Here is a 22444-nt window from a genome sequence, read left to right on the forward strand (position 1 = left end):
AAAGGTGACCATAAGGACGAGGAATCAGATGGGGGTCTTGATTTTAACTTAGGTTCTGATTATGAGGTACTGGTAAACAGTTGTTACCAGAGTGTTGGTAAGTAGGAGGAGTCAGACAAAAGTTTTGACTTCGACCTAGGTCCTGGTTACGAGGTAATGGTATATAGTTGTTGCAAGGGTGATGGTAGGGAGGAAGAGTCAGACGACAGACTTGACTTTGATGCCAGGTCTGACTATGATGCGATGATAGACAGTTTCTCCCAAGTAGACTCGTCATTAATTGGACTTGGACAATTGGCAAACAATTCCTCCAAAGCTTGTGAAGGAGTTAGCCATTCCGGTAGAAGTAGGTAAATTGGGCTTGCCTAAAAGTAATTTAATACCCCCTCATGTGGTAAGCCTGCTGCCATTCCTTCCAGGCTTTCTTTTAAGGAAAGTGTACCTGACTGCATGGTATCAGTTAGTCAGGGCGAGGACAATAAAGATTGTGAAGTGGTAACAAGTGAGCGACTGGTTAACCCTCTCCTTTTGAAGGCTCACTGCATCTTTTCGAGGTAGCAGAAGTAGATAGCCAGGAAGGTGCAGTATTTGGCCATCAATACTTTTCAAGAGTTTAAGGGAGGGTGGATGATGAATCCTATGCAGTGGTTCTGTAACCACCGAGGCCAGGAAAACCCAAACCGTTCATAGTGGCAGAGATGTCCCATACACTGTTTCCAAAAGTGGAAATGCTGGCGGTGGTTACGAAAACTCCGATGAGGGGGTAAAAGTTGTCACCCCAAGAAAGTGCCTGTCGAGTCAATCTACTCTGAGATGACTGACCCCTCGGCGGCACTTGTTGCTGAAAGTGGCCGTGTGAAAGCCAGGAGAAAATGTAAAACTGATGGGGTTGAAAAGAGTCACAAGTGAACCCAACACTTCATTCAGCGTTGCCAACCCTACTCATAGTCTAGTTGCAGGAAATCTTCAAAATTTGTGTCAACATTTACCAGACCAATGGAAGGACTATTAGTGTTATATGAGGGCAGGTATAATGACAGTACTAAAGGAGTGTGATGAATGGGTAATGTACCTTTGAGATCATGCATGTAATCTTCCTTTAAGACTGGGTTTGGAACCCGGGGGACTCCGCCTCAGGCTCCACCTCCTAAGGGCCGTACATAAGGTAACGTCCTGTGGGCGGCGCTCAGTGAGCACTCATCTCCCCGGCCGGCAAAGTTCTCTGTTTATTAAAGCCTTTGTTTTACGAGAGTACTCTCTCGTGTCATAATTGAGGGTATATCAATTTAATAAACAGATTATGATAGGATGGATAACGGTCTCAAGCCAGAAAAGCACGACCTGGACGCACGTACGCCGGAAGTCAAAGACATTTTTGAACACTGGCTTCGGTGTTTTGAGGCCTACCTGGACTCCGCGGCAGACCCTGTCGCCGAGCCTCGCAAGCTGCGCCTACTCCATGCCCGGGTGAGCTACAGAATCTCCGGCCTGATCGAGAAGGCGGCCAACTACATCGCGACAATCGAGATTCTGAGGAAGTGTTTCGTAAAACCCATCAATGAGGTACATGTACGGCATCTGCTCTCTACTTGCCGGCAGCGCTTAGGGGAATCGCTGGACGAGTACTTGGAAAAGCTCACCATGCTCGCTAGAAACTGTAACCATCCGCGTCACCTATGTGTCTGGAATCCGATCAAACTATATTAGGCAGCGACTCCTGGAAAACGGGGCGAAAGATCTGCAGGAAACGGTAACGCTCGCCACCTCGCTGGAGGTGCCTACCAGAACCTCGGTACGTATCCCGTGGACCCTGCGAGCCCCTCTCGTCCTTCCCCAGACTCGGCCACACCACGGGCCTGCACCGCACGGCAACCCGCCCAGACCAGGGGCCCACCGTGCTTTTTCTGTGGGCAGGGCCAGCATCCATGACAGCACTGCCCAGCCCGTTCCGCGACCTGTAATGATTGCGGAAAGAAGGGGCATTTCGCAAGGATCTGCCTGACCAGGCCCAAGGCCCAGAAACAAAAAGCCCAACAGGCCCGAAAATCGAGCTCACAGTGTGGTGAATGTAACTTAGTAATTCACACTGTATTTACCAATACCATTGTAAGCGCAGTAGCGTTATCCGACCACTAGGGGGAGTAGCTCTGGGAATGCTCAGGAGTTTGTACAGGGCTCCACCCTTGGCTCCGCCCATGACTCCTCCCCCTGGACTGCTGTATAGATACCCTTGTCCAGAGCCAGCCTGCCAGTTCATTGAGAGTTCAACAGGTAACAGGCTGGCTCTGTAGTAACTAGATTAAAACCACTGTTCATATCTTAAAGCACGTGTCTAGTGAATTGATGGTTCCATCAATTTAATCTACTTAAGAACAGTCAGGATCGATCATGGAATCAGCCCTCAAGTCTGGACGCCTAGAACTCGACCCACAGAATGCAGAGGCAAAATAAATCTTCTCCCACTGGCTGCGGTGCTTTAAGGCCTACCTGGCAGAAGCGAGCACAGACGAAACAACAGAGGAACAGAAGTTAAGTCTACTGTACGCGAGGGTGAGCCACAGAATCTCTACGCAACTAAACACGGCCGGTTCATATACTGCAGCGCTAGTGATACTCAATAAGATGTATGTAAGGCTCATTAACGAAGTTTACGCACGCCATGTGTTCACGACTCGCCGCCAGCGGCTTACAGAATCACTCGCCGAATTTTTAAGAGAGCTCAATAATCTATCAAATGACTGTAACTATCAAGCGGTTACCGCGGCTGAACATAGAGAACTTGCTGTACGCGATGTTTTTGTAGCGGGCCTCAGGTCTAATTATGTGCGCCAACGACTGCTGGAAAAGGGGGCCCAAGACTTAGAAACAACTGCGTAAATTGCTACCACGATGGAGGTCTCCTTCTGCAGCCTCACCTCGTTCCCCGCGGACCCCGCGACCCGATCATGGGCCCCCGACTAGCGACTCCCCCAGGCCTGTGCCACGCGGCCGCCCAGCCACTATGCTGCCCCAGCCAGCCACTACGCTACTCCAGCCTGCCATTTCTGCGGCCAGAATCAGCACCCGTGGCAGCACAGCCCGGCCCGCAACGCGACCTGCAGCAGCTGCGGGCGGAAAGGCCACTACGCGAGAGTGTGCCTCGCAAAAAGGGCCCCAGCTTCCAACTCCCCAGCGGCACAAAGTAATCGCTCCCCACACCCGCAGGCCCGCGGGGCCCGGAACTCTGTGGCCTATGCCCCGACCCCGCCCCCTCCCGCCACGTGCGATCCATGGGAGTCGCCATCTTGGAAAACCTCCACCACGCGGCCGGCCACGTGTGACTCATGGGGGCCGCCATCTTCCTTGCCGCCGGCCACGTGCGTTCCACGGGCCCGACCTGCATCTCCATGCTCGGACAATTCATCGGAAGAGTACGACCTCCCCGGGCGCTCGTCACACGGCCCGCAACTCGCGCAGTCACCCTGGATCAATCACGCCCGAAGCATCTGCGAAATTCGATGGCAGAGGTCCAAATCAACGGGTACAACACGCCATGCCTTTTCGACTCCGGGAGCACTGAGAGCTTCATACACCCAGACCTGGTAAGACGCTGTTCGCTCCCCGTTTTCCCCGTGCGGCAAACTATCTCGCTCGCTTCAGGCTCCCATTCTGTCCAGATCCAGGGGCGCACCGCCACGACACTCACAATCCGAGGCGCTAGCTACTCAAAATTTCAACTCTATGTTTTGCCCGACCTCTGCGCGCCACTCTTATTAGGCCTAGATTTGCAGTGTAACCTTAAGAGCCTCACCCTCAGCTTCGGCGGGCCCCTGCCCCCACTAACTATCTGCAGCCTCGCTATGCTGCGAATCATCCCCCTCCTCTCTTTGCCAATCTCACAAAGGACTGTAAACCCGTAGCCACTCGTAGCAGGCGGTATAGCCTGCAGGATAGGGTATTTATCAGATCAGAGGTCCGAAGGCTTCTCAGCGAGGGGATTATAGAGGCCAGCAATAGTCCCTGGAGTGCTCAGGTGGTGGTCGTTAAGACCGGGGAAAATTCCGCATGGTTGTCGACTGTAGTCAGACCATAAATAGATTTACGCTCCTCGATGCATATCCCCTCCCCAGGATTGCAGACATGGTAAATCAGATCGCCCAGTATCGGCTCTTTTCCACGGTGGATCTGAAGTCTGCATACCACCAGCTCTCAATCCGCCCGGAGGACCGCCACTACACGGCATTCGAGGCCGATGGCCGCCTCTTCCATTTCCTCCAGGTCCCCTTCGGCGTCACTAATGGGGTCTCGGTGTTCCAACAACCAATGGACCGAATGGTGGACCAGTGCGGGCTGCGGGCCACGTTTCCGTACTTGGACAATGTCACCATCTGCGGCTATGACCAGCAGGACCACGACGCCAACCTCCACCGTTTTCTCCAGACGGCACAGAAATTAAACCTCACCTACAACAAGGAGAAATGCGTTTTCCGCACAAACAGACTGGCCATCCTCAGCTACGTTGTGGAAAACGGAGTCCTGGGCCCAGGCCCGGACCGTATGCCGCCTCTTAGAACTCCCCCTCCCCCATTGCCCCAAAGCCCTCAAATGGTGCTTGGGCTTCTTCTCCTACTACGCCCAGTGGGTCCCTCAATATGCGGACAAAGCCCGCCCACTCTTTAAGGCCACACGATTTCCCCTGTCAGCTGAGGCATGCCAGGCCTTCAACTGCATCAAGGAGGACATCGCCAAAGCGGCCATGCGGGCGGTGGATGAATCCACCCCATTCCAGGTTGAGAGCGACGTCTCAGAGGTAGCTCTGGCAGCCACACTAAATCAGACAGGGAGACCAATCGCATTTTTCTCCCGTGCCCTCTCCGCTTCAGAACTCTGACACTCCTCAGTTGAGAAAGAAGCACAAACCATTGTATTCGTTACTGGAGGCACTACATCGCAGGTAGGAGGTTCACCCTCATCACCGACCAACGATCAGTTGCCTTTATGTTTGATAACTCGCAAAGGGGCAAAATAAAAAATGATAAAATTCTTCGGTGGAGGATCGAACTCTCCACCTATAGCTACGATATTAAGTATCGACCTGGGAAGCTCAACAAGCCTCCAGATGCCCTATCCCGCGGGACATGCGCCAGCGCGCAGATTGACCGAATGAAAGTCATCCACAACGACCTCTGCCACCCGGGGGTAACCCGGCTAGCCCACTACATAAGAGCCCGAAGTCTGCCTTTCTCCAACGAGGAGGTAAAAGTGGTCACCAGGGACTGCCCGATCTGTGCAGAGTGCAAACCGCACTTCTATAGACCAGACAGGGCCCACCTGGTCAAGGCTTCTAGGCCCTTTGAACGCCTCGCGATTGATTTCAAAGGGCCACACCCCTCAACCAACAAGAACGTTTACTTTCTAAACGTCGTAGATGAGTTCTCCCGTTTCCCATTTGCTATCCCGTGACCTCCCACACAGTCATTAGGGCCCTGCATAGCATCTTCACCCTGTTTGGTTTCCCCAGCTACGTGCACAGCGACGGGGGTTCGTCCTTCATGAGCGACGAGCTGCGTCAGTACCTGCTCGACAAGGGTATTGCCTCGAGCAGGACTACCAGCTACAACCCCGGGGAACGGGCAGGTGGAGAGGGAGAACGCGACGGTCTGGAAGACCGTCCTACTGACCCTCCGGTCTAGAAAGCTCCAAGTCTCCCAGTGGCAGGAAGTCCTCCCAGACGCGCTCCACTCTATTAGGTCCCTCTTATGCACAGCGACCAATCAGACCCCTCACGAGAGGCTCTTCATTTTTTCCAGGGGCACTACCACGGGGGTCTCACTTCCGGCATGGCTGAGGACACCGGGCCCGGTACTCCTGAGGAAACACGTCACGGCACACAAAACCGACCCCCTTGTTGAGAAGGTGCGTCTGCTCCACTCCAACCCCCAGTACACCTTCGTCGAGTTCCCTGACGGCCGTCAGGACACAGTATCCCTCTGGGATCTGGCACCCGCCGGATCCAGTGCCCCCTCTACCCCTACAGAAGGACCCCTCACCCTACACCCCATGCTGCCGCCCCATATGCTCCCGAGCCCACGAGCTCGCTCCACCAGTTCCGTGCACTCACGCCGGCCAGCACCCAGCGCCCCCAGTCCCCGGTCGAACCAGAAGAATATGAAGCTCGGACACAACCCTCCCTGGAGTCCGCCATCGTACCCCAGCACACAACACCCATCCAACCACCGCAAGAGGCTGCAACCCCGGTGCTCCGCAGATCACAGCGGACAGTTCGACCACCGGACAGACTTACCTTGTAGACCACTACCCCTGCCGGACTGGATTTTTTGCAGGGGGTGAATGTAGTGAATGTAACTTAGTAATTCACACTGTATTTACCAATACCATTGTAAGTGCAGTAGTGTTATCCGACCACTAGGGGGAGTAGCTCTGGGAATGCTCAGGAGTTTGTACAGGGCTCCACCCTTGGCTCAGCCCACGACTCCTTCCCCTGGACTGCTGTATAAATACCCTTGTCCAGAGCCAGCCTGCCAGTTCATCGAGAGTTCAACGGGTAACAGGCTGACTCTATAGTAAGTAGATTAAAACCACTGTTCATATCTTAAAGCACGTGTCTAGTGAATTGATGGTTCCATCACACAGGCCCGCAGGCTCCGCAACGCGGCTGCGCCTCGGCCGGACACGCCCCTTTCTGATGCGTGATCGGCCTCATGCAAGTCATGGGGCGGCCATCTTGGTGGCAGCCATCTTCTAAACCTGAAACATGCGACCGACGGGGGCGGCCATTTTGTGACTCGGACTCGGCAGAAGACTCAGACTACCCACAGCTGGGAGCAATCACCCTTGACCAGTCGCGGCAAAAGCACCTGCGGAACTCCATGATGCTCGTCCAGATCAACGGGCGCGACACCCCCTACCTTTTCGACTCCGGGAGCACGGAGAGTTTTGAGCACCCAGAAACGGTAAGGCGCTGCTCCCTGCGCACATATCCCGCATCCCAAACCATCACCCTCGCCTCTGGGTCCCACTCGGCCCGTTTTAAGCTGTACATCCTCTCTCACCTCTGTGCCCCCCTACTGCTCGGCCTGGATTTCCAATGTAGCCACCGAAGTCTGACTCTGAAGTTCGGCGGACCCTTGCGCCCCCCCCTCACTGTATGCAGCCTCTCAACACTGAAAGTTGCACCCCCCTCACTATTCGTGAACCTCACCCCCGACTGTAAGCCCGTCGCCACCAGGAGCCGGCGGCACAGTGCCCAAGATATGACTTTCATCCAGTCAGAGGTCCAGTGCAACAGCCCCTGGAGGGCACAAGTGGTGGTAGTCTGGTCCGGGGAAAAGAAACAGATGGTCGTGGATTACAGCCAGACCATAAACCGCTTCACGCAGCTCGATGCGCACCCCCTCCCCCCGCACAACAGAGATTGGCAACCGGATCGTGCAATACCAGGTATTCTCCACGGTGGACCTGAAATCTGCCTACCACCAGCTCCCTATCCATCCGGAAGACCGCCTCTATACTGCTTTAGAAGCAGCCGGCCGGCTTTTCCACTTCCTTAGGGTCCCCTTCAGCGTTACTAATGGGGTCTCCGTCTTCCAGAGGACGATGGACTGAATGGTGGACCAGTGCGGGCTACTTACCCGTACTTGGACAATGTCACCATCTGCAGCCATGATCAGCAGGACCATGACGCAAACCTTGAAAAGTTTCTCCAGACCGCCCGGGCCCTCAACTTGACCTACAACAAATAAAAATGCGTTTTCCACACAACCCGACTAGCCATTCTCGGCTACGTCATAGAAAACGGGGTCCTAGGGCCCGACACCATGCGCCCCCTCAAGGAACTCCCCCTACCCCATAGTCACAAGGGCCTTAAACGGTGCTTGGGGCGTTTCTCCTATTATGCCAGTGGGTCCCCAAATACGTGGACAAAGCCCGCCCACTCATAAAGACCACGGTTTTTCCCCTACGGCTGAGGCCCGGTCGGCCTTCAGCCGTATCAAGGCCGACATCATCAAGGCCGCTCTGCACGCGGTGGACGAAACCATCCCTTTTCAGGTCGAGAGTAATGCGTCAGACGACGCCCTGGCTGCTACCCTCAACGCCTCCGAGATCCGGTATTCTGCAGTCGAGAAGGAGGCGCAAGCTATTGTGGAGGCTGTGCGGCACTGGAGGCACTACCTAGCCAGTAGGAGGTTCACCCTCATCACTGACCATGGTCGGTCGCCTTCATGTGCGATAACGCGCAGCGGGGCAAGATCAAAAATGACAAGATCTTGAGGTGGAGAATCGAGCTCTCCACCTACACGTATGATATTAAGCATCGTCCAGGGGAGCTCAACGAGCCCCCAGATGCCTTGTTCCGCGGCACGTGCGCCAATGTGGAGGATCGCCTGCGGGCTATCCACAATGACCTCTGTCACCCGGGGGTCACCCGGCTTGCCCATTTTCTTAAGTCCCGTAACCTACCCTATTCCACCACGGACATCGGGGCCATGACCAAGGATTGCCAAATCTGCGCGGAGTGCAAACCGCACTTCTACTGGCCAGGCAAGGCTCGCCTGGTAAAGGCCTCTGGGCCCTTTGAGCGACTAAGCATGGACTTCAAAGGGCCCCTCCCGTCCACCAACCGCAATACCTATTTTTTAACCATCATCGACAAGTTATCCCGCTTCCCATTCGCTGTCCCCTGCCCCGACATGATCTCAGCCACCGTTATAAGTTCCTAATGGACCATGGATTGGGGGACTTATCAGAACATTGGAACTTGGTGGATACACTTGTGAAGCAGATTGGAGGTGCTGCACTCAGGGAAGGAGGGGAATTGTTTATGTTTGTGCCGGGTTATTATCTTTGGCTTTGTTTATAATACCTATTGGGTTTAGTTAGTTATCTGTGTTAAGGTAGAACTGGGGTAACTTTGTATCCTCCCAGCGCTGGGAGAAATGTTTGATGTATATTAACATCTGGAATTTTTTGTTGGCAGCGTTGGGGGGGATGGTGGGGAGATGGGGTTGAAGGGGCGGAGGAGGCGGACAGCGGATTTTGGGGGGGGAAGAAGCAGTTGCCTCGGGTGGGGGTCACACTGCTGACAGGTAGGCTAGTTAACGGAAGCAAAGTGGGGGGTAGAGCAGTGGAGAGAGAGGGACGGGGCAATGCCCCACTGCCTTCTCTGTATACATAAGCTGAAACTCCATCTGGAGCTTCTTCCTTTCCTTAGCAAACCCACCTGAGGGGCTGCCGAGTACCTCTTATCCACCTCCAGAATGGCCTCCACTAATCTTTGCCTTTCTAGCCGCTCTCCCTTCTCTTTCTGCGCCAGGATCAAAATATACTCTGCCCTGATCACCGCCTTCAACGCTTCCCACACAACAGAGGCAGAAACCTCATCCATCCTATTTAGTTCTGCATAATTTCGCAGTCCGGGAGGCCCGTGGTCCAGGTGGGTTCCCAGCAAAGTTTTGTAATACTTTTGGCCCGGAATTGGGACCCTTACTGTAGAGATGTATAATGTGTCAGTCAGTAAGGGGGGGGGGCTCCTACCCACATTATCTCATGCTTCAATTTCACTAATTTTAATTAAAAATAATGATCCAGATGAATGTGGCTCGTTCCACTCGATATTGTTACTAAATGTGGATGCAAAGCTGTTGATGGCAACGCATATAGAGGACTGTGTGCCAGGGGTGATAGGGAAGGACCCAACAAAGGGTTTGTGAAACAGCGGCAGCAGCTCAGCGAATATTAGACGACTGTTGAATGTGATCATGATGCCCTCGGAGGACCAGGAAACGGAAGTGATAGTGTGATGGATGCGGAAAAAGCATTCAGCTGGGTGGAATGGACATATTATTTTGAGGCGTTGGGATGGTTTGGGTTTGGGCAGGGTTTGTAGGTTAGGTTGCTGTATAGGGCCCCACATCGAGTGTTCATATGAACAATGTGAGCGCAGGGTATTTTGGTTTGCATTGGGTAACAAGACAGGTGTCCGCTGTCTCGTTACTTTTTACTTTGGCGATCAAGCCTCTGGCGATGGCACTTAGAGCCTTGGGGTGGGGTGGGGGGGGGGGTGATTTGGGGAGTGGGGGGGGGGGGGGTGATGGAGCATTGGGTCTCCTTATATGTAGATGACCTTTTGCTGTATATTCCGAACCAGTTGGAGAGCTTCGATAATATCATGGGGATATTGGGGGTTTGGCTCAGTCTCGGGGTATAAACTCAACATGGGGAATGGCGTGGTGTTCCCATGTCAATATATGGGTGAGGGGGAAGGTTTTGGAGAAGTTACAATTTTGGCTGGTCGGGGCAGGTTTCCGATACCTGGGGATATGAGTGCCGCATAGTTGGGCCCAGCTGCATAAGCTGAATTGGGTGAATCTGGTGGAGGGAATGAAGGAGGATTTTAAGAGGTGGGGTGTTGGGTTTTTGTCATTGGCTGGAAGGATTCAGACAGTTAAGATGACAGTGCTGCCAAAGTTTCTGTTTTTCTTCATATTGTCCGATTTTTGTGCCCAAATCTTTTCTCGGTGGGTCAATATGATCAGAACTTGGGGTGTATTCGCTGAGTTCAGTTCACGGTGGGCAGCATCTGTGGTCCCGTTGCTGAAGCTAGCCAAGATCGTCTGCCTGTGCAGAGATTATCAAATGATGGTGAACAAGGCGTGCAGCAGTGTGCGGCATTCCAAGGGCATCAAAAGCTCCCGCCATCTGCCTCACCATCCCTGGGAGTGGCCAGGCTGGTCCTGGGCAAGGTTACATGCTGACTTCACCGGGTCTTTCCTAGGATCAATGTTTCTACTACTTGTCGACGCCCACTCAAAAAGGATGGACGTTTACCACATGCCGTCCACCACTTTGCAGACCACCACAGAGAAGCTATGCCAGTCATTCAGTGTCCATGGTATCCCAGAGGTGCTTGTCACTGATAATGACACCCCACTCCTTTTACCAGTGAAAAATTCTCGAAGTTCATGCAGGCAACTGGAGTGACACACATACAGACCGCCCCGTACAACCCTTCTTCAAACAGCTTAGTTGAGCAGGTGGCATAAACCTTTAAGAGGGGCCTAACAAAATGCCACAGGAGTCAGTCGAGACAAAATTGGCATGTTTCTTGTTCAACTATCGCACCACGCCACATATGATGACCAGGGTAGCACCGACAGAATTTCTGATGGGCCGAAGACCAAAACCCATATATGCCTGGCGTTTCCAAATCTTGGTGGGAATATGGAGAAGAAACAAGGGGCTGGATTCTCCACCGATGGGATGCTCTGTTTTGCCGGCAACCCAGAGGTTTCCCGACAGCGTGGGATGCCCCACAATGGGAAATCCAAGTGACCAGCCGGTGTAACAGAGCATCCCACCGGTGGGATGAAACAGAAACGTGGTGCGTGGGATGGAGAATCCCACGCGCACGATGATCGGCACGCATGCGCAATGCGGCCGAATTTTTTTTAACATGTTCGTGGCCCCTTGCAGCCGGCGTTATGAAAAGCCAGCTGCCGCGCAGGGATTTGCGCGATCGGGAGCGCCGCGGACAACGGCTCCATGACCCTCCCAACACCCGCCCGCGACCCATCCGCGGGTCACACCCCGACTTTGAAGAACACTGAGCTAGGAGACACTGTATCCATATACAGTCAAAACCAAGCAGAAGATGGTACACAAACACGTGGACCATCTCAAAGGCAGGGAACCAGCACTGAAGCCAGCCCCACCAAATAAAGCAGCCCCTCATCCCTCTTGCTCATAATCCAGGAGCCAGCGAGCAGTACTCCCCAAGGACCAGGACACTGATATGCGTGAGACAGAGGATTGCGGATCAATCATGGAGACAGAAACATCCATAATTTTGGATGACAGTTTGGTCAGGGAGAGACTAGCGACAGGATCCCCCAGATAATCGGCGTGGAAGCGATACTCCCCGACAGATTTCACCCGTCCGACCTAGCCATGCTACCATTGGAAATACAGCCGCGGGCAAAGCAGTGAAGGAGACCTCTTCCTCCTACAATGACTGAGGGACCTATGGATTTGGGGGAGAGGGGATGTAATAGCCCTTATGTGACCCATGGGGATGACCCCATTGATCTCTCCATGGGATTAGTGGAATACAAGCTCCCCGCTGAGGGACGGAGGCCTAAAAGCTAGGGCTCATGAATCTTGTACTAAAAGCCAGCCCAGATTGGGACCAGGCAACTTGGTAGTGATGCATTATCAATTACTACGAGACGAGAGTAAAGAATAATCAAGGCTTTATTAAGCAGAGATGTGTGGCCTCCTGTAGCTGCTACCAGAATGGAAGCAGCTCGGGTGTGCACACACATTTATATTCCGCCGACTGGGCGGAGCCAGCAGGCAGGGATTTACCCCCGTACCTATAGTACAGGAGCCTTACCGTATTACCTCGAATAATCATCATTACAATTACTATACAATCAATGGTGACTACCACCTTCACCCCCTGTTAAAAAAAAGAGTCCAGCGGGGGTGGTGGAAAGATTTACAGTTTGGTTGAAAAATTTACAGTTCAGGCGACATTTAGCCGGTCAGGTGCCTTGATCCTCCGCTGTGATCGTCTCGATCCCGGTGATGATGTGGGCGGCGACTTGGTCGCCTGTGACTCCGGGAGCGTGTTGTCCTCGTCTTCATCTCCGGGTGGAACCAGTGGGAGGACGGATCGTCCTGGGGCGGGGGCTGTGGTGAGGTGCGTTGGGTGGAGGGTGAGTTGCACCAGGGCAATCGGAGTGGGGGGGGGGGGTGTCGGGCAGTGGATGGGGATCCAGCTAGCTGGTGATAGGTCCCAGAGGGAGACTGTGTCCTGGTGCCTGTCGGGGTTTGCCACGTAGGCGTACTGTGGGTTTGCGTGCAGCAGTTGTACCCTTTCGACCAACGGGCCTGCCTTATGGATCCGCACGTGTTTGCGGAGGAGGACAGGTCCAGGAGCTGCCAGCCATTTTGGGAGAGAAACCCCGAAGGTAGGCTTCCTGGGGAAGGCAAGGAAACATTCATGGGGGGTTTCATTAGTTGCAGTGCAGAGTAGTGATCGGATGGAGTGGAGCGCGTCGGGGAGGACCTCCTGCCAGCGGGAGACTGGAAGATTTTTAGACCGGAGGGCCAGCAGGATGGCCTTCCAGACCATCCCATTCTCCCTCTCCACCTGCCCGTTTGCCCGGGTGTTATAGCTGGTTGTCCTGCTCGAGGCAATTCCCTTGCTGAGCAGGAGCTGACGCAGCTCATCACTCATAAAGGAGGATCCCCGGTCACTGTGTACGAAAGCGGGGAAACCGCAGGGCAAAGATGCTGTTGAGTGCTTTAATGACTGTGGCAGACGTCATATCGGGGCATGGGATGGGGAAGGAGAATCGGGAGTACTTATCGACCACGTTCACGAAGTACGTGTTTCAGTCGGTGGAGGGGAGGGGCCCTTTGAAGTCCATGCTGAGGCGTTCAAAGGGGTGGGAGGCCTTCACCAGGTGCGCTCGATCTGACCGGTAGAAGTGCGGCTTGCACTCTGCGCAGACCTGGCGGTCTCTGGTGGCAGCCCTGACCTCCTCAATGGAGTAGGGCAGGTTGCGGGCCTTTATGAAGTGAAAGAACCGGGTGACCTTTCGGGTGACAGAGACCATCGTGTAGGGTCTTGGAGAGGGTCCACTTGTGCACTGGCACATGTACCTCGGGATAGGGCATAGGGGGGCTCGTTGAGCTTCCCGGGCCGATACAAAGTCTCGTAATTGTAGGTGGAGAGCTTGATCCTCCACCTTCAGATTTTATCATTTTTGATCTTGCCCCGCTGTGTATTATTCAACATGAAGGCAACCGACCGTTGGTCAGTGAGAAGAGTGAATCTCCTGCCGGCCAGGTAATGCCTCCAATGCCGCACAGCTTCCACACTGGCTTGGGCCTCCTTTTCGACAGAGGAGTGCCGAATTTCAGAGGCATGGAGGGTACGGGAAAAGAATGCCATGAGTCTGCCTACCTGGTTGAGGGTGGCGGCCAGAGCGATGTCCGATGCATCGCTCTCGACCTGAAAAGGGAGGGACTCGTCGACCGCATGCATCGTGGCCTTGGCGATGTCTGACTTGATGTGTTTGAAGGCCTGGCGGGCCTCAGGCATCAGGGGGAAAACTGTGGAGTGAATGAATGGGCGGGCCTTGTCCGCATAGTTAGGGACCCATTGGGCATAATAGGAGAAAAACCCCAGGCATCGTTTCAGGGCCTTGGGGCAGTGGTGGAGGGAGTGTTCCATGAAGGGGGCGGGTCGGGCCCTAGAAATCTGTTTTCCACAACATAGCCAAGGATGGCAAAACGGTTGGTGCGGAACACGCACTTCTCCTTATTGGACGTGAGATTAAGGTGTTTGGCGGTGTGGAGAAATTTGAGAAGGTTAGCGTTGTGGTCCTGCTGGTCGTGGCCGCAGATGGTGATGTTATCTAGGTATGGGAAGGTGGCCCGCAGTCTGTACCGGTCAACCATTCAGTCCATCTCACGTTAGAAGACCGAGACCCCGTTAGTGAGGCCGAAAGGAACCCTAAGGAAATGGTAAAGGCAGCCATCTGCTTCGAACGCAGTGTATTGGCGGTCCGCCTTGCGGACGTGGAGCTGGTGGTAGGCAGATTTCAGGTCCACTGGAGAAAAGATCCAGTACTGTGTAATCTGACTGACCATATCAGATATGCATGGGAGGGGGTAGGCTTCGAGCTGCGTGTACCGATTGATGGTCTATGTAGTCAATGACCATCCTGTGTTTCTCCCCAGTCTTTACTACTACCACTTGGGCTCTCCAGGGGCTGTTGCTGGCCTCAATGATGCCTTTCCGCAGTTGCCGCTGGACCACTGACCTGAAGAAGGTCCTGTCCTGGGCACTGTACCGTCTGCTCCTTGTGGCGATGGGTTTGCAATCCGGGCGAGGTTTGCAAACAGGGAAGGTGGGTCGGCCTTAAGGGTTGTGAGGCCGCATATGGTGAGGGGTGGTAGGGGTCCACTGGATTTTAGAGTTAGGCTTTGGAGGTTGCACTGGAAGTCCAGGCTGAGTAATAGGGCAGCGCAGAGGTTGGGGAGGACGTAGAGTCGGAAGTTGCTGAACTCTATTCCCTGGACGGTGAGGGTGGCGATACAGTCCTCCCGGATTTCCACGGAATGGGATCTGGAGGCCAGGGAGATTCTCTGGGTAATGGGGTGTACCGCGAGGGAGTATAGCCTTATCGTAGAGGGGTGGATGAAGCTTTCCGTGTTCCTGGAGTCAAGAAGGCAGGAAATCTTGTGCCCATCGACTTTCACCATCGTCTTCGCGGTTGCGAGGTTTTGAGGCTGGGACTAGTCGAGGGTGATTGAGGCGAGCTGTGGCTAGTGCTGGTAGGCCCCGGGCTGGTCGGCGGTGGTGGCAGGCAATGAACGGCCAGATGAAGTTCCCGACGAGCAGGGGTCCTGAGGCGTCGTCCAAAATGGCGCCAAAGATGGCGGCGTCAACAGGGTGCACATGGCGGGCGGCGTTAAAGATGGCGGCGCCCACAGGCCGCATGTGGTCTGCGGGAATGAAAATGGCGGCACTCACGGGTCGCACATGAGGGGTGTAGGAACGCTGGGCCTAGAAACTGCAACGATCGACCTAGCCTGACACACAGCAGCAAAATGTCCCTTCTTTCCGCAGGTCTTGCAGGTTGCACTCCACGCCGGGCAGCGCTGTCGGGGGTGTTTGGTCTGCCTGCAGAAGTTGCATTTGGGCCCCCCGGGGTTGGCTGGCTGCCGCGCGGCGCAGGCTTGTGTGGGCTGGAGGCGGTAGCTGGTGGGGCCCACAATGTCCATGAGGGTGCCGTGCAGTCGAGGGCATACAACTGTACATTACGGGAGGCTACTGTTAGCAAGTTTGCGAGCTGTCTGGTTGCCGCAAGGTCGAGCGTACCCCCTTCTAATAGGCGCTGGCGGATGTACGCTGACCCATGCCCGTAACAAAAGCGTCCCTGATTAAAAGTTCCGTATGTTCGACTGCCGAAACCGCCTGGCAATCACAGTTCCTCGCCAGGATGTGCGGGGCACGCCTGAAATCGTTTAACGACACACCGGGGAGTTGCTGTCTCGTGGACAGGGGGTGCCTGGCGTAGAATTTGTTGATCGCCCGAATATAATGTCCTTTCAGAAGCTCCATTGCTTCAGTGTAAGTGGGCGCATCCTGGATAAGGGGAGAAATATCGGAGCTCACCCGTGAGTACAGGACCTGGAGCTTCTGTGCGTCCGAGGGTTGGTCAGTCGATGATCTGAGGTAGCTTTCGAGGCAAGCTAGTCAGTGGTCGAAGGCCGGCGTGACGTTGGCTGCTTGAGGGTGCAGCTGTAGGTGATCAGGCTTGATACGAAGTTCCATCGCTGTAATACCTCTGCTTAATAAATTGATGCACTATTAATTACTACGAGACGAGAGTAGAGAATAATCGAGGCTTTATTAAGCAGAGATACGTAGCCTCCTGCAGCTGCTACCAGAATGGTAGCAGCTCGGGTGTGCACACACATTTATACTCCGCCTACTGGGTGGAGCCAGCAGGCAAGGATTTACCGCTGTACCTATAGTACAGGAGCCTTACCGTTTTACATCTAATAATCATCATTACAACTGCTATACAATCAATGGTGACTACCACAGGTAGTCCCAGCTGGGACTTAAGTGCTGTGTGCCACGTTGTGGCCTTTACTTTTGTTTACCATAATAAACCCTCTTTGTGTAACCTTCTTAGGACTCCTGAAGATATTATAGATATGTGCATTTCTTCTGCACAAAATTTTTCTCATTTCACCTTCAATACTGAAGGAGCACAGCAATCACTTTGACAGGGGAAGAGATTGATTTTGTCGTGTTGGAGGCCTAATCTAGAGGAAACTTTGGAGAAATTGGCTTTTTGCTACTAAGTAGGCTGATATGTGACCTATAGAGAAAACTAACATCTTTGGAGAAGATGCTTATGGGAGAAATCAATGCCTCTGTCTCCGATTTTAAGAATCACAAATCTGGACAATGAAGCCAGCTTTTGATATTGCTGGTTTATTTTGTGTTCAGGGGGAGGCTTGATGGATATAAGATGTTTTTATGTTTAAAAGTTTGTATTTAGTATTTTTGCTGTGTTTCACCATCCCGACTTGGAAATATATCGCCGATCCTTCACTGTCACTGGGTCAAAATTCTGGAACTCACTCCCTAACGGCACTGTGGGTGTACCTACACCTCAAGGACTGCAGCAGTTCAAGAAGGCAACTCACCACCACCTTCTGAAGGGCAACTAGGGATGGGCAGTAAACGCTGACCTAACCAGCAACACCTACATCCAATAAATTAATTAAAGAAAATATGGGTTTGCTTAATTGGAATTATAAATATATATATCTATAGGTTTGCTTAGTTGGAATTATATAGAGGCAGGGTTAGAAAGCACGTAAAATGTTGTAACTGAGAAATGTAAGTTATTCCTTTGTTGCTATTGTGTTTACTTATGTGTTTAAATTAAAGTTTATTATACCATAAAAGCTCTCTGCTGTCAGTGTTATCACTCCTGTCCAAAGATGTGCAGGTTGATGAATTGGTTATTCTAAATTGGCCCCGAGTGGGGTTAGATAGATAGAGAAATACAGCACAGAACAGGCCCTTCGGCCCACGATGTTGCGCCGAACATTTGTCCTAGGTTAATCATAGAATTTTGGACAATTTTCCATGGCCAATCCACCCAACCTGCACATCTTTGGACTGTGGGAGGAAACCGGAGTACCCGGAGGAAACCCACGCAGTCACGGGGAGGATGTGCAGACTCCACACAGACAGTGACCCAAGTCGAAATCGAACTTGGGACCCTGGAGCTGTGAAGCAATTGTGCTATCCACAATGCTACCGTGCTGCCCTTAAGAAGTTAACCTACACTCCATTATTCTACCCTAATCCAAGTACCTATCCAATAGCCGCTTGAAGGTCCCTAACTTTTCTGACTCAACTACTACCACAGGCAGTGCATTCCATGCCCCCACTACTCTCTGGGTAAAGAACCTACCTCTGACATCCCCTCTATATCGTCCACCATTTATCTTAAATTTATGTCCCCTTGTAATGGTGTGTTCCACCCGGGGAAAAAGTCTCTGACTGTCTACTCTATCTATTCCCCTGATCATCTTATAAACCTCTATCAAGTCGCCCCTCATCCTTCTCCGTTCTAATGAGAAAAGGCCTAGCACCCTCAACCTTTCCTCGTATGACCTACTCTCCATTCCAGGCAACATCCTGGTAAATCTCCTTTGCACCTTTTCCAAAGCTTCCACATCCTTCCTAAAATGAGGTGACCAGAACTGCACACAGTACTCCAAATGTGGCCTGACCAAGGTTTTGTACAGCTGCATCATCACCTCACGGCTCTTAAATTCAATCCCTCTGCTAATGAACGCTAGCACACCATAGGCCTTCTTCACAGCTCTATCCACTTGAGTGGCAACTTTCAAAGAACTATGAACATAGACCCCAAGATCTCTCTGCTCCTCCACATTGCCAAGAACCCTACCATTAACCCTGTATTCCGCATTCAGATTTGTCCTTCCAAAATGGACAACCTCACACTTGTCAGGGTTAAACTCCATCTGCCACTTCTCAGCCCAGCTCTGCATTCTATCTATGTCTCTTTGAAGCCGACAACAGCCCTCCTCACTATCCACAACTCCACCAATTTTCGTATCATCTGCAAATTTACTGACCCACCCTTCAACTCCCTCATCCAAGTCGTTAATGAAAATCACAAACAGCAGAGGACCCAGAACTGATCCCTGCGGTACGCCACTGATAACTGGGCTCCAGGCTGAATATTTGCCATCCACCACCACTCTCTGTCGTCTATCGGTTAGCCAGTTTGTTATCCAACTGGCCAAATTTCCCACTATCCCATGCCTCCTTACTTTCTGCATAAGCCTACCATGGGGAACCTTATCAAATGCCTTACTAAAATCCATGTACACTACATCCACTGCTTTACCTTCATCCACATGCTTGGTCACCTCCTCAAAGAATTCAATAAGACTTGTAAGGCAAGACCTACCCCTCACAAATCCGTGCTGACTACCCCTAATCAAGCAATGCCTTTCCAGATGCTCAGAAATCCTATCCCTCAGTACCCTTTCCATTACTTTGCCTACCACCGAAGTAAGACTAACTGGCCTGTAATTCCCAGGGTTATCCCTATTCCCTTTTTTGAACAGGGGCACGACATTCGCCACTCTCCAATCCTCTGGTACCACCCCTGTTGACAGCGAGGACGAAAAGATCATTGCCAACGGCTCTGCAATTTCATTTCTTGCTTCCCATAGAATCCTTGGATATATCCCGTCAGGCCCGGGGAACTTGTCTATCCTCAAGTTTTTCAAAACGCGCAACACATCTTCCTTCCTGACAAGTATCTCCTCAAGCTTATCAGTCTGCTTCACGCTGTCCTCTCCAACAATATGGCCCCTCTCGTTTGTAAATACTGAAGAAAAATACTTGTTCAAGACCTCTCCTATCTCTTCAGACTCAATACACAATCTCCCACTACTGTCCTTAATCGGACCTACCCTCGCTCTAGTCATTCTCATATTTCTCACATATGTGTAAAAGGCCTTGGGGTTTTCCTTGATCCTACCCGCCAAAGATTTTTCATGCCCTCTCTTAGCTCTCCTAATCCCTTTCTTCAGTTCCCTCCTGGCTATCTTGTATCCCTCCAGCGCCCTGTCTGAACCTTGTTTCTTCAGCCTTACATAAGTCTCCTTCTTCCTCTTAACAAGACATTCAACCTCTCTTGTCAACCATGGTTCCCTCACTCAACCATGGTTCCCTCACTCAACCATGGTTCCTGGTTACGGGGATAGTGTGGGGCTTGAGCCTAGTTGGGGTGCATTTTTTCAGAGAGTTGGTCCCAAAAGAGCATCAGAGAGTCGGTGTAGACTCGATGGGCCAAATGGCCTCCTTCTGCAAGGATTCTATGATTCTAGGAAGTGCCATTCCATCTGGTCCCCATTTGTGGAGACCTACACTGAACTGCACTCACTCGAGATCTCAGAGGCGAGGGGGTTAGATCCCACGCCTTGGGTGGATCATGGGAATGCATATTAGAATGTAACTAGCTGGCTCACTCTAATAATCAGATTTGCAAAATAATGGGCGGGATTCAGATAGCGACATCTTGCGTGATCGTTTTACGTCTCAGGAGGTGTGGTTTGTCGGGTAGATTCGGAAAAGGGATCTCCCGTCATCTATCGGCCGCAGCACGTTGCCTTTCGGGAGCAACGCGACAGGTAGATTGCACCCTATGATTCTATGAGTCTTAACTTCAGGTAACAGAGGGACGATATCAACTGCTTTCCTTCCAAAAGCCTTCCACAGTGCTTAATCTCCCTTTATCTTCTCATTTAAAAGTTCACGTAAAGTAACTTTTGGAGCATGGGTGGGACTCTCCAGTCTGTCAGCCACGTGTTTCCCGGTGGCACACCGTTTGGTGGTGGCAGGATTCTATCCTTCCGCTGCCTGTCATTGGGATTTCCCATTGAAACCACCCACACCACCGTGAAACCTGCTTGCGTGGATGCGTGGGTTTCCTCCGGGTGCTCCAGTTTCCTCCCACAAGTCCCAAAAGACGTGCTTTGTTAGGTGAATTTGGACATTCTGAATTCTCCCTCAGTGTACCCGAACAGGTGGCGGAGTGTGACGACTAGGGATTTTCACAGTAACTTCATTGCAGTGTTAATGTAAGCCTACATGTGACACTAATAAAGATTATTATTATTGCCAGCGGGAATATTGAATCCTAATGACTAGAGAATTCTGGCCTGTGTCTTTAGTAAGCTTACCTTACTCTTGTTTGGTGTCTCTTCTTTCCTGCAATGCACCCTGAGAACTAGGTAATAGAATGCTATATTTATCAATGCATTTACATTTTGAATGGAATTCTCAGAGTTTTATGAACTATTTAAATCGACATGTTGACCTGGTCCAAAATTGTTTTTTCTAAGGAGTATCTTTTGTTTCACAGTCTTGCTGTCCAGAGACAACACTTTCAGAAGGAGAAACAGGAACAGACAGAGGCCTATAAGAAAGCACTAGATTTTCAGGTAATGAATCATGAAATATGTACATTCCTATCTGGAGCAAAGTAAAAACTTGTATATGATATGTCCATACATGAATGGAAGATGATTTGAAGGGGCAAATAAAAAAGATTAGAAAAAGTGGTATCTAACTCACTGAAAAATGTACTTATCTCTGGACAGTGGGCAGAATTCTCTGATAATGGGGCCATGTCCCACGCCCGCGAGAAAACGGGCGCAAATCACTGTGGACTTTCCTGGAGAAAGTCCGGAGTGATTCTCCATTTTGCGGAGGGTTAGCAGGGCCCCAGAGTGCTCCTTGTAACTCTGGCTGCTAAAACGGGGCCCTGCACCTCTGGCCGAGGGTCCACTCATGCGTGCGGCGGTCGCGTGCAGCGGCGGCCCTGCGCAACATGGCAAACCCACACCAGGGGCTTGCCCTGACAATGTAGGCGCCCCGAGAGAGCGCACGGCCTTTGATCAGTAGCCCCCGATCACGAGCAAGGCCGTTCTGGAGGCCCCCCCCCCGGTGACGGATCCTCCCGCCCCCAACCAGGCGGCCACGGACTGAGTCTGCAGACGTCACTCCGAGCTCCCATTGGGTGGAACCATGAGTTAACCATGCCGGCAGGAACTCAGCCAGTTCTCGGCGGAGAATCGCCGCGGGGGCCTCTTTCAATGGCCCCCGACTGGCGCGCGCTGGCAATTGGTGGGACCCGATCACGGGTCTGACGCCCATTCTCCGCCACGCGCCGAGTGCGATTGCGGCGCGGAGGCTCAGAGAATCCCAGCCATTTTTCCTGCAAAATTTCTTCAATTGCGTTAAAGCTCAAGATAGTCTTATTTGCTCCACTTAATAAGTCACAAAAAGACAGGGCTGGATTCTCTACCAATTTCATAGTTTCATAGAATTTACAGTGCAGAAGGATGCCATTCGGCCCATCGAGTCTGCACCGGCTCTTTTGAAAGAGCACCCTAACCAAGCTCACATCACCCTATCCCCATAACCCAGTAACCCCACCCAATACTACGGGCAATTTTGGACACTAAGGGCAATTTATCATGGCCAATCCACCTAACCTGCACATCTTTGGACTGTGGGAGGAAACCGGGGCACCCAGAGAAAACACGCGCACACACGGGGAGAACGTGCAAACTCCGCACAGACAATGACCCAAGCCGGGAATCGAACCTGGGACCCTGGCGCTGTGAAGCCACAGTGCTATCCACTTGTGCTACCCGTGCTACGTCGGGCTCGGCGCCGATCCGGCGATTCTCCGGGACCCGAGAATCGGCGTGTTCGCAGAGTACTCCGCGCGGCTGGGGGCCCATTATCAGAGGCCCGCCCAGCGATCCTCCGCTCCCGTCCAGCCGAGTT

The 22444-nt window shown here is 52.4% G+C and overlaps 1 protein-coding gene across 4 annotated transcripts in view; it reads left to right on the plus strand.

Moving 5' to 3' along the window:
- Nucleotides 1-22444, plus strand: part of LOC119977907 (coiled-coil domain-containing protein 81-like) — a 233297-nt gene that overhangs the window by 188840 nt on the left and 22013 nt on the right. For all 4 annotated transcript variants that reach the window (XM_038819217.1, XM_038819218.1, XM_038819215.1 and 1 more), the window contains one exon: nt 21012-21090. In XM_038819217.1, the coding sequence (XP_038675145.1) occupies nt 21012-21090 (79 nt within the window). The remainder of the gene's footprint in view (nt 1-21011; nt 21091-22444) is intronic.

This window comes from Scyliorhinus canicula, chromosome 14, assembly GCF_902713615.1.
Source record: "Scyliorhinus canicula chromosome 14, sScyCan1.1, whole genome shotgun sequence".
In the NCBI taxonomy this organism is placed as follows: Eukaryota; Metazoa; Chordata; class Chondrichthyes; order Carcharhiniformes; family Scyliorhinidae; genus Scyliorhinus; species Scyliorhinus canicula.